Below are 13230 nucleotides of genomic sequence, written 5' to 3' on the forward strand. Positions count from 1 at the left end.
TGTTCTATTAGTGATCAGGATCACAAGCGCGTCATGAAAGCGTTTAAGCGGAATCCAAATGCTTCTGCTAGGGATGTGGCCAAAAATTTGAAGCTGTCCAAATTTTTCGTTCAGAGAGCCAAGGACCGGGAGGGACTGCATACGTACAAAGTATGCGTGACGAACGGCAAAATACGGTGGGAAAGTCACGGACCCGAAAACTGAACACCCAGATGCTGGTGAATCCTTATTGTCTTATCATGGATGATGAGAATGACGTCAAGGCGGACCTGCGGCAGCTTCCGGGGCTACTGTTCTTCATCGCCTAGCTTTCAAAGTTTGCCAAGAAATACATCCTTTGGTAAACGATTTGCTCATGTGGCAAACGGAGTGCACCGTTCGTGACTACCGGGACTGTAAACGGGCAGATCTCCGTCAAGGACTGTCTACAAAGTGTCTGCTTCCTCTGTAGAAGCAACCCGAGGGTCCTATGATATTCTGGCCGGATTTAGCTTCGTGCCACTATTCAAAGGATGTCCTGGAGTGGTATGAAGCCAACGCCAATTTCGTACCCAAGGCCATGAGGCCCCCAACGCACCGGAACTAAAGCCCATCGGAAAATACTGGATTATTATGAAGCAGGCACTACGGAAGCATCTCAAGGAAGCCAAATCTGAGGAAGACATGAAGAAAAAGTGGGTTTCCGTTCAGAAGAAGCTGTAGCCAGATGTTGAACAGGTCTTTATGATTGACCAAACTCGTGACTTTAGTCATGACCTTGAAATGCGGTCAGGCATATATTAATATTTATTTTGAAACGATGATTCTACAATTGATGAAGGGACGGTAAGGGAAAGTAATGAAGAAGGATTTTTTCGGGAATGAAGGGGAAGGGTGGAAAGGAAGGGGGGGGGGGGGGTAATAGGTAGCTATGGTTAACAAGTTGTCGTTGTGACCACAGAACAGAAGTGGAAGTTAAAATCAAAACTCGTAACTCTAACCTTTTACAGATACTAGCGAACCTGGCGGTGGAAAGTGGCTTTTTACACGGAAAATTTACTATACTGTTTTCCCAATTTAGACTAGCTGACCCAAAGCAAAGTTGCCAGAACTATTCTATGGAATTCCTGTACGGAAATGGCAAAAAGGTGTTAATAATCTTTATGCTCACGCGACCAAACCAACAAAAACTCAATCATGCATGTATCAATTTAGTTATATAGAAGTGAAGAATTTTCTAGGAATCTCAAAAACAGTGCATTGGTAACAATAATTTACAATCGTCTAACATAAAACTTCACTTTTCGGGCGAGAAACAGATAACGCCGCTACAAAAGTTAAGTTTGCTGCTGCGGAAATATCGTATTAATCGTTTTTTTACACGCACACTAGCCGCGCACTAGCATAAAAGTGATCCAGTGATCCAGATGTGTTGGCTTCACCTATTTTGTTCGAAAACGTCAAAGTTGCCACCGTGTGATTAAAACTAGCATAGGTGTTTTTTCATCTCTCAAACATGCTAATGTAGTTGCCGCTAACCGCAGGTGATCAATAATAAAAATCAAAACCTACGCGACTTTTGATTTTACTCCTATTTTATACGTTACACCGGTTACGCATGTCGTTGGAAGTTTAGCATAGAGATTGCTGACAAGAATATTACGCACACATCGCCGCGTATACGTATACGCGATTTGTTTGCATCTAGAGTTTTTTTTCATTGCAAAGTGTTTCCCGATGCATACAAACCACCAATACAGTCGCACATCAACAATTCTTATATTGCAAATTGCATTAAAAACGTGAAATGCAAAAATCTTGTAAACAGTTTGCAAGTAAAATTCCAGCGGCGAGCTGTCAAATATTTATGTCAACTTATTGTGAGTGTCAATCCCAATAAATTGACATATGTAATTGACAGCTCGTTGCGGGGCTTTTACTTGTAACATGTCTGCAAGTTTCTTGCATTTCACGTTTTTAATGCAATTCGCAATATAAAATTTGTTTAAGATCACAAGCCGCATGTTGATTTCGATTCTCGTCTCGATGATATATTTTGAAAATTCATAACACTTTTCTTTCTGGCATCCTTGCCAACTCGTCTAAATGCTCCAGTCTCGCCACTAGGGACTGGTGAGGCTGTCAAATTCTACATATTTTCCGTATAGCATTTATCAGTTTTGGTTTTGCTCCCACTTGCTGGTTGGAAGTATTAAACAGGAAGCAATTAAACAGTGTATTTTTATTACAATTTTACTATTATTAGCTGTTGTCTCTGTTATGAAATTCAACTAGTCGAACCAACTGAATCTGTCAGTTCGCTCAGTGAAACCAAAACAAAAACAAAAGTTGGGTATTTTAATCCCCCTGTGTCTAGTCTAATCTGCCTGGACAGTGGGTAAAGTGATGAAATATGTACACGGAGCGAAAAAGCTCCAGTTTGCTTCAAACAAAATGATTGTTGCTTTAAGCCTCAATAAAATATTTTTATAACAACCTGAAAATATTGTTGTTTCAAAACGAGATTCTGTTTGAATCAAGAAAATAACAGTTTTGAATTAAAAGTAAAGTATTTTCAAATTTGAAGTTAACATTGACATAACAATAAATATTTTCATTTCAATCATACATTTCAGTTTGAAACAAAACGAAATTTTTGTTTGTGCGTAAAACAACCATAAATATGGTTGAAACTACATTTTTATTCTCCGTGTAGTTATGAATTCTTTTTTTTACGATATTCCTAATTTAAAAAGTTTTTGTATAGTTATCTCCTGTAAGTTATTTCAATTTATTGCTTCTTATAAATTCAAACGATTTGCTCCCGTTGTACAATGCATGTCGTTTGACTCCCCAATTAATTTGTATTATCGGTCCATCTAAACGAAAGCATCATCAAAAAGGACCCAAATTTTGAGCTTGCTCTTTTTCATCCATTTTCAATCCGAACTTCGTTTTCCTTGCCTCGCTTGAAAGGTATGGCCCAAAACTGACACCCAAGGTAAATTTCGGAGTATTTTGTACTAATGGCCGCTTCTGCGTCGGCTCCGGAACATCAACCACCTGTCTCCGGGGACATTTTTGTATTTTGAGATAATTCATTTTGCGGCACATCAAATCACATCGGCTTAGCAAAATAACACTAATGGAACTTCCCGGTGCTTGGGCAGACAGACAGACTTCGCAGCCGGTTATTAGAGTACAGGATAATTACGGGGCTAGTGCAACGATCCTACTGACTCTATAGCAGCACCTCCTAGCCGAGATTCGAATATACGACGACTAGCTTGTTAGGTTAGCATCTTACCCCGAAGCTAACTGGGTGGATTATGATTCAACACATATGGGATTATTCGGGACAAAAATGTGTAATACCTTAGAAGCTATGATATCAGATATGCCTTCAACACATAAGATGGTTTTTATTCCAATGGTGAAGGTTGCTTCTAAAACGCATTATTAGTTTGATATATGTATTGTAGTTTTCAGTGCCATAGGATTTTGTTTTAAACCGCCCCAATATAACCAGAACTACCCCGTTAACCGGTTCATTATAAGTTAAATCGCTTATATACCCTAAAATCATCAATTGAACCCAAACCCGGTTACTGAAGTGGCTATTTGGTTCCAAAATGTCTCCATTGTACTTCCATCAATGTCTTTTGATCAAAGCGATATGATTTGATGTGCCTCATGATGCATTATCCCAAAATCCAAAGAATTCCCCTGAGCCAGGTACCGGATGTTCCAGATCCGATAGTGATGTAGTCATTTGCTTTCAAAATGTCTTTATTATACTTTCAATAGTCTCATTTTATCAAGATGATGTGATTTGATGTGCCGTAAGATGAATTATCCTAAAATTTAAACAATGTGTCGCGAATCAGGTACCAGATGTTTTTCCGGTGAAGTGGCCATGTTGGTCCAAAATATCTTCATTACTTCTATTAGTCTTATTTCATCAAGCTGATGTGATTAGAGGTTTGCGGTACATCAATTGATGCTTGCGGCAATGAATTATTTCAAAATACAAAACGAAATACGAATTAAAATGAGAATGAGAGCAAAGCTTTTTTCTAATGCATTGAAGGTTAAGCGGTTATACTTTACACAGTTGAGAGGACTAAACCTTTTAACTGATTAAAGTGGAAATTTGTATACATGTTACGGTAACAGACCAAAAAAAAGAAAAATAATTTTACTCTTCGATTAATCTCTAGAAAATATTTCCAGAAAACTTGTATTAAATCAACAAAACGAAAATATAACTTGTTTAAAAGTTTCAAGTGGATCGGTGTAGGTTTTTTCGAGAAATCATGCTCATCGACTTTGGAAATACAGTTTTGAGAAATTCGCTTTCGCGATTTGCGCTCTGACACGTAACAATCAGCCAAAAAACTATTCGGACGGCAGCGCACAAATTTTTCTCTTGAGACATGAACTGATCGCCAATCGCTGTTTTATCGAGTGCTGATGTTTTTTGATATGCGACACGACATACTTTACTGATGCTGAAATGTCCCTTTATGGGAACCGGTTCCGGATTCATAGTGTCCCCCCGGATCCGGACCGTGCGCGCCATGGCTCGTAACTGCGGCAAAGTAGCTTATATGTCCACAGTCGATGATACATTTACAAAAATCAACAGATTTCAAACAAATTTTAAATATTTGGCAACTATCTAAAAAAGCCATGTCGCGGTTCCCCAAAGAACTCCTTTATAACTCCGGGGCCATAAGACATATGGTCATTATCTATAGACATTATGAAAATAGAAAAGACCTTAGAGGGGTTAATATGTTATCACAGAACAGAAATGGAAGTAAAAATCCAAACACGTACATGCTACAGATTTCTACAGATACTAGCGAACCTGGCGGTAGCGAGTCACTTTTTTCCACAAAAACACACGAACGTATACGAATGCACACAAAAGCATGTGAAAGCTGCTATGCGATTGGCAGCGAGCGTTCTGCTTATATTGCTGTTATTCGCTTCTATACGAAAACCTTCCCAAAAAAAAAATAAAAACAAAAAAGACTTTTACCGTTTTTGTTTTTGCTTAGGTCCAATCTAGGTTCGCTCTAGTTCCAATCGAACGGCTGTCAAAACGTTTGTTTTTTCACTCAGGTTGGTTCGCTCTGGGTTGCACTTTTTAGACGACGGGTTCACACTGAGTTTTTTCAGAGTTTGAACCTCGCAATAAGCAATGCACTGACAACCCGAAAACGTTTGTTTATGCTCGCGAAAATGTTTGTTTATTTAGTAGTCGGTTGCAATCAACCCAGGTTAAAAAAACAAAAACGCTATTTGTTACCCGTTTTGATCGCCGAATCGTTCGGACTTCCACTTCTGTTCTGTGATGTTATTCTTGTTGACTTATTCGGCGAGAAAAAGTTTATTTCAGTTTCGCTTAAGGTTCTTCAGATAGTCGAATTTACACTTAGTTCTATCCAAAAATATATAAACTTGTTACCTTAGAGCTTTCCATAAAATTTATTGCGGTCGAATCCATTGAATCTAAATTGGTTTGTGTAAAAAGCCAACGCCAAGGGTTTATACCGTCTTTAGGCATTACCCTTCTTTATCGACAGACTTCGCAGCCGGCTGTTAGAATACAGGAAAATTACGGGGCCAGTGCAACGATCCTACTGACTCTAACTAGCAAGCCCCACCTAAACTCAAAATATTCTGCACATAACTAATAGTAAATTTTCATATTGCTGATTGCAAGGAAAATTGTACCCTCCAAAGTGCGAAATCGCTCATAAAAGTGCGATCCTGCATTAAATCGTTTTGGTATCTTCGGCGCACTTTTTCGTTACATTCCAAGCAATAAGTGCACCTAAGAGACCGAAACGATTTAAGCCAAAATAGCACTTTTAAGAGCGATTGCGCACTTATTGATTAGACAATCTTCCTTGCAATCAACAATATGAAATTCCATATGATTATCATGAGCCACATATAAACATAATCCTCCCAGAAATACACATAAAAATTATACGCGTATAAATAGTATGTGCTAATTTATCGCTTGCACATAAATGATAACTGTTTGGCACATAAAAGTTTTCTCAGTGTAGCCGAGATCCGAACATACGACGACTGGCTTGTTAGACCAGCATCGTACCTCGACGCTAACTAGGCGGTGCTAACTGGTTTGTGTATGTGACATAAAATTGGTTTGTGTGTGTGACGCCTATGCTTGTATATGCATATGTACATGCGTGCATACATATATACGTAAACATAATGACAAATATATTTTGTTCTTGTCGAATTGAGTCGAATGACAGTCGCCATTATGGCTCGAAGAAGCTGATGGATATATAAATGCATATCCAGCTTTTTACATGCCATAATGGAGGACGGCGTTCGTAATATTTGGATAGCATTTTTGACATTTCCTAAATACATGGTACGTTTTCTTTCCGCACGTTCCGTTAATTTTAACGTGAACGTGCGCAAAGAAAACGTGCGATGTAATTACGAAATGTCAAAAATACTGTCCAAATATTACGAACACTAACACAGATTATACGGTTCACCAATACGGCTCGTAAAAAGCTAGATAAAATTATTTAAAAATATCCTTCTTTACAGAGAAAATGCTCACTTATGTTAAACAAATAATATTTCATTCAGATTTTCAGGTTTATATACCCACGAACGATAGGATGCTTCTTGAAAACTGCTATCCAAAATAACAGCATACTCTGTGAAAAAAAATCAATCAATCCTGCATAGAACAATACTAACGTGACTAGTAGGCCCTATTGTGATAATAGATACGATATTTTGATAAAATCATGCATTTTCCATTTTGGACTTATGGCCAACATTTTGCATCAAATACTCCTATGTGCGAAGTAAAGCTGAAATATTTAGACGAGTTGAGGAATTTCGTTTAGACGAGATTTTGGATGACAAGTGCACTCAAAACAAAAACTCGTCAAAGTTCTTACTTATTGGTAGAGTTTTAGACCAGAGCGTAGATGCCAGGTTTTGCTCGAACGATTGTTCGAACTTCCACTTCTGTTCTGTGGTTGTGACTCCTATCTTTTGTCTAATGCTGGAAGGTGCATGGGTCGAACCAAGCTGTAATCAGAGATTACTTTCTCCGAAGAACCGCGCTGAGAAACGCGGACTAACACGCTTTCGGACGAACAGCGTCACACGCAGTACCTTGCAAGTCGTAAGGGCCTGCATAGTGTCGTCGTCCTGAAAGTAAAAAGACGTTAGACTAAAACTTCTCGGTCGGTGGTTTCTACAGTAGGTGTAGGAAGAGGCACAATTTGTGTGTCTAAAAATAGAACAACCCATGTCGCGCTATGGTTAATAAGGGGGGTTGTGCAGACTTCTTTTGTCCAGCGCCTCTGTGGTTCAAAGGTACACGGGTACCAGTGAGCGACACGCCCTGGCAGGTGTTGTGGGTTCAAATCCGGTTATAATCTCTGATTACAGCTTGGTTCGACCCATGCACCTTCCAGCATTGGACAAAAGATAGGAGTCACAACGACAACTTGTTAACCATAGCTACCTATTACCCCCCCCCCTTCCTTTCCACCCTTCCCCTTCATTCCCGAAAAAATCCTTCTTCATTACTTTCCCTTACCGTCCCTTCATCAATTGTAGAATCATCGTTTCAAAATAAAAAAAAAATAGGTCTTTATGAGTAGAGTTAAGCGAAAAGTGCCAGCATACGGTTATGGTATTGAAGTTGAATGAAATAAATATGGCAAAAGCTTATTGATGGGTTATATTGTATTGTCTGAATGTTTGAAAAGAATCGGTCAATTAGGTAATTTTCTACAGTGTTTTATCTGTGATGCAGTTTGATGTTGGACACCCGTTAGTTTTGTTATACAGTGGACTCCCGTTAATTTGCACCATTCCTCATGCAAACTAACGGGGTTTATTTTTAATTTGAACAATTGGCAACCCTACATATACTAAAACTTATATGAACTGGCCGCCCTGCTCTTTGTTATTGTTTTGCTGGTTAGATTTAGCTGTCATTGCAAAAAGCGAATATTTCATTCTCCGAGCGAATTTCTATCAGAATTGTTGGGAAAAGGAAATGTGGAACATAGATTAAACACGCTAGATTAGCAGAAACGAATTAGGTTTGTGTGCATTGTCTTTATAAGCAAATGGTGTCACGTTGATTATGACATTTGAACCATTTCTAATTTGCACGTCGTGCAAACGTGCGGGGTTCCAATTAAAGTGTTCAGATTGAAAACGGTCAAACGAGCGAGGGTCCATGGTATCTGTTTAAATGTATTAAGTGTAAAACGAACGGATAATTGGTTTTACTGACAAATGCGTTTTTCCAACAACCTTTTATAGCACGCCTTAAGAGTAATGAGTAAATTTTGTTAAAACTTTGTTATGCTATTGTTTTTAGGAGTTGTAACTGAAAATGTGGGGGGCCCTGTAGCCGCAAGGTTACCGAGTCTGCCTTGACAAGCAAGTGGTCGTGGGTTCGAATCTTAGTAGAATCAGGCCATTCGATGTTAAGTGACTTTAGCATGGGTTTATTCTCAGGCCCCTCCACATCCATCCTACTGCATTCTGCATTTAATAACAATGAAAGCCTCTTGCCAGGCAAGTTATAAGAGTGGTACTTGCTTGAGGTGCGAATAAAGCCTCTTGTTCAAGGGCAAATTATAGCTTGTTCCGCTTCCTGGTTCTAGGAACGAGATTGGTAATGCATAAGTAGTAAGGAACACATACATACACACATACACACCCTCACTCTGTGCTGAACGCTGCTTTACCGACCATGAAGCCTTTAGCCGGGACTGGTTATAAGAATGATACTTGCTCGAGGTGCGAATGAAGCCTCTTGTCCAAGGACAAATTGTAACTAGTCTCCGCACTTCCTGGCTCTAGCGCTAGATTGGTTGAAAAGTAGTAAGAAGCGTAGAGGAAAAAAGGGGTGAAAACACACCGACACTTTAAGCACGGATAATAAGCAGTTCGCTCACTCTATAGCGATATTGCAATAACAACGAAGTGCGGAACAACACCTGGATAAGATCACAATAGATCAAAATGGTGGTCGTAGTGATAATATCCACACACATAAAAAAACTGGAAATGTGGTTTACATGATATAACCATTTACAGTACTTTTACTATTCGTCAACGGATGACTCTTAAGTTTATTTTAAACCAGGGATGATCCGATCACTTTGGCTCAATGTTGATTCATTAAACAGTATTGTCTCAGCCGAGCGAAATTTGACAAAGTTGGGATGGGACATTTGTAGAACTAGTTATTATCTACAATTTTGCTGAATAAAGTTTTATCTCTTAGTTACGGAGCTACAATACTAGTAACTTGGTGAACATTTATTTAGTTACTAGTGAGGTACTAGCATTGTAGCACCGTAACTACGAAAGATACAGCAAAACTTTATTCAGCAAAATTGTAGATAATAACTAGTTCTACAAATGTCCCATGAATAACTTTGTCAAATTTCACTCGGCTGAGACGATACTGTCAAATGAATCAAAATTGAGTAAAAGTGATCGGATCATCCCTGTTTTAAACAGCAAAAATCTGAAAACGCTGACTGACTTTCTAAACTATTTTCAAGAATTATTGATATTTGCGTTAAAGATACAGAATTTACATACATACATACATTCATTATTTTAATGCATGCAACTAGAAAATGCGATTATCGAATTTGCCATTTGTCTATAGGTTGATTCTTTTACAGCCACCATTATCTAGTATACCGATGCACGACTACAATGACTTTGTTTTCTTTAGATATAAACTACTAAAAATTTACTACAAGGAAGTGATTCAGCCCAAAAACCAAGTGTCGCAAAAATTGACTAGCCTCCGGAAACTGGCGTTTTCTCGAAACGACTATCTCTGTGCGGAGAAAATTCTTCATACAATGCAGGTAACAAATCTTGGAAATATACTTGTACTACAAAAGTTAACGAAATATTCATTGCAGTTCTGGCGTTGTGGATTACCAACGAGGATTGAAACATTTTGGTTGGATCACTGTTCAATTGATAGTTCATTGTCGGAACAGGATGGTGAGACGACTGCCGATGAAACGTCTTCCTCCGAGCGCCGGTATAACTACGTCAACTGCATACTTAACTACGAACGAATCTACCCCTATTCTTTGCCACTGCCAAGAGCGAGATACTTTTGAGCAGTATATTTTTTCCCTATGCTGTTCATCTTAGATTTTGGAAATTATTATTGTGATGAATTTAATTGTTGAAGATTTTCGAATTGAAATTATAAAAAAACACTACAAATAGTTACTCCCCTTCTTACAAATATGTAGTTGCAAATCGATCTTATATAATGCGACAAACTGTTACACATTTGAAGCAAAACTTATCGAGAAGCCAGGCTTCTAACGGCTCATTTTTCATGCATGCATGTGATATTTACGATTGGTTTTGTAAACAGTATTTGGTTAAAGTTGAGGTATTTGCATGAGGCATCACGCAACGGGAACAGTTTCCTTTTCCGTATACACCAGGCAGTAAAACTTCTCGAACTACAGGCCACGGCTTTTGAAAGTCAAAACGCACCAAATCAAAAAGAAAACGATGAAGGGACATTGAAAATGCGTTCAGAAGTTTAAGTGCGTATACATTAACTTTCAAAAATGGTTTTGAATTTGTAATTAGCAGCTTTGTCAACTGGCACGAGCCTCCCCGGCGTCGAGCAGTCGTCACCTCTCGGGAAGTGAATCTTAGCAGGAATTCAAATAGCCCGATTACTTGCCTAGCAAGTTCAAACCCGTCGGCCAGGCTTCCGCTTCGTCTCGCGTGGATACAAGCTGCCTGGTTGCTGCCGCGCGGATGAATTATAGATGCTTGGTTAAATTATACCCGTCGTACTCGACATTTGAGGTTAAGTGATTCACGCTGCAGAGGGATATTTTCGGTTGCCTTTTCGATCGTCAGGATCCAGGAAGCTCAGTTGGGATGCGGGCCTATTTTTAGTTACATATCCAACAACCCAAAATGGTTAGCCAAAACATTTACGCGCAAGATCAGGGGTTTGTCTTTAAAACATTACGAAGAATTAATGAATAGCTAGTTTTCGAGTCATTTCCTTTATATACGAAACATAGATAAACAAATCTAAGCTCTTCCACTCAATCACTGGCCGATATTGAAGAGTGAAGTTTGGAGTACGGTATCACAACGCAACTATCGGAAAAGCCAAATGACAGATCAGCCAGAGGGATCAGGTACCAACTGGCGTGCGCTATACCTTATGTTGCACGTTCGTTGTTATGCTAATGTCCAGCATATGATCCTCGCTTGGTGACGATAGGCAACCTGATTCAATGAATGAATTTTCCACTCGTCGTCCAGCTCGGACTGAATGTTCGAGTGCGATCTCGGTTCGATACCGGTACAAAACATACCCTATCTCAGAATAGCATCCAGTATTCATACACATGCAATCGCATCAGTATCAAGGCAAAACGGAAGGAAGTAACTCTTTCGCTTGTGTATCAAGCGCTGGCATTAATATTAAACAAATTCATTTCATTTATAGTGGTAAATTTAAATTCAAGGATTCAACCGCCGACAAAACAATAATGATTCGAGGGTAGCATGGTCTAAAATGTAAACAAACAATATGTAACGTACCAAGTTTTAGGAAACGCAGTCAATGGGAATAAATATGCACGTAAACATGTGTGTATGCTTGAAAATAAAATCCTTTGACAATAACACGTTTTATAGCATAACGAATTCTGTGGCAACAAAAGATATGCACGGCAAAATCGATAAGGTTCTCAAACGTTCGATCTCACTATCTGATTCCATATATTATTGCAGTGTTGAGGCGAAGGAGTTCGTTTCGATACTTTTTGATGACCTTCCCTTAGCACGTGGTCCCCTAATCACATGTTCATTCTTTACGTCGAAATCCTGAAGTTCCACATTGACTTGTAAATGATTCCCTTTTCATTCAAAGCATGTAGTTTCGTTGATAAAATAATAAAAATGACCAGAAACAAACATGTCCACGTGACAATTCACACTGAATGGAAACCGATTCACAAGCGATGTAAAATATGCATACAGAAGTTTTGGAAAAACTAGATTATTTTCGACTGTTTTCGGTGGCAAAATTTATCCACAGAATCCTAATCCTAATCATTATACAAAAAATCCCTTGTATAATCGTATTTACGTGTCTTTTAAGTATTATTATCATTCTACGCAGAATATTCTTTTCGAAAGGTTTATCGAATGAGTATAATCGAGCTTCCTCGCGGTACCAGCCTGGGTACGAGCAATCATACTGGAGCATGATTAAAGGGAATCATTTTCTCAACCTAGTGAGCCTCAGCATTCCAGGTTAGAAGCGGGCTACGACAACGTCTACCCCAGACCGGCTGGCAGAATTAGGAAACGAGTAGTCTCGAATGCTAACACCAAAATTTTATCGTCAGATAAGAATATTCAAACAAATGCTTACTTACGTTAGTGGCGACGGTCCATTATCGGTTTCTTCCACCAGCCCTGTCAACGTCTTGGGCTGCCGTTTCCCAATTTCCTCGAGCACCAGTTGAACGTGCATCGTCCTCGACAATGCATATCCATCAGGTGCGGTGTCTGCCCCGAAATCTATGGCCTCATCTGGTTCTCTGCTGAAAATAGCTTCGGCTACTCTTACATCGGGCATTCTGGCCACATGCCCAACACTCGTCGATCAACATCCTTTAGCGTCCATGATTCATGTCCGTAAAAGGCCACCGGGAGGGTTACTGTTCTGTAGAGTGCCAGCTTTGTGCGAATTTGCAATTTCCATCTAGGCACCAACACCATTTGAACTCCCACGTTCCCTGCCAGCAACCATGTACCTTGGTTTGGCGGTGTTAAAGGTAAGTCCCAATCTCGCTGTTTCCCATTTAAAAGGCCTCCTCTGCTGCTCAAGACAAGAAGCAAGTGAGATTTCGTGATGGTCCCGTTCCTTTCAAGGTTTGCTTTTTGTATGGCACCTTTCAAGGCAATGTTGAATAGCAGGCTAGAGAGTGTATTCCCTTTCTTTAGTCCATCCACTGTCACGAAAGCGGCAGAGGTCTTGCCCGCTATTCTGACGCATAATTTGTACTCATCCAGCGTCGCATGCATCAGCTTAACTAGTTTCGTAGGAAATCCATTTCGTTTGACTAAATCGTACACTTTAAAATCTACCAACGGATGATGAGTCTGCAAGTTGTACTCACG

General features: G+C 39.3%; 1 protein-coding gene across 1 annotated transcript in view; it reads left to right on the forward strand.

The window, feature by feature from the left end:
• Positions 1-10172, forward strand: part of LOC128740398 (adenylate cyclase type 10-like) — a 41611-nt gene extending 31439 nt beyond the window's left edge. Inside the window, exons 21-22 of the mRNA XM_053835938.1 lie at positions 9770-9908; positions 9966-10172. Coding sequence (XP_053691913.1) covers positions 9770-9908; positions 9966-10172 — 346 coding nt within the window. The remainder of the gene's footprint in view (positions 1-9769; positions 9909-9965) is intronic.
• The last annotated feature ends 3058 nt before the right edge of the window (positions 10173-13230 follow it).

This window comes from Sabethes cyaneus, chromosome 3, assembly GCF_943734655.1.
Source record: "Sabethes cyaneus chromosome 3, idSabCyanKW18_F2, whole genome shotgun sequence".
Taxonomy (NCBI): domain Eukaryota; kingdom Metazoa; phylum Arthropoda; class Insecta; order Diptera; family Culicidae; genus Sabethes; species Sabethes cyaneus.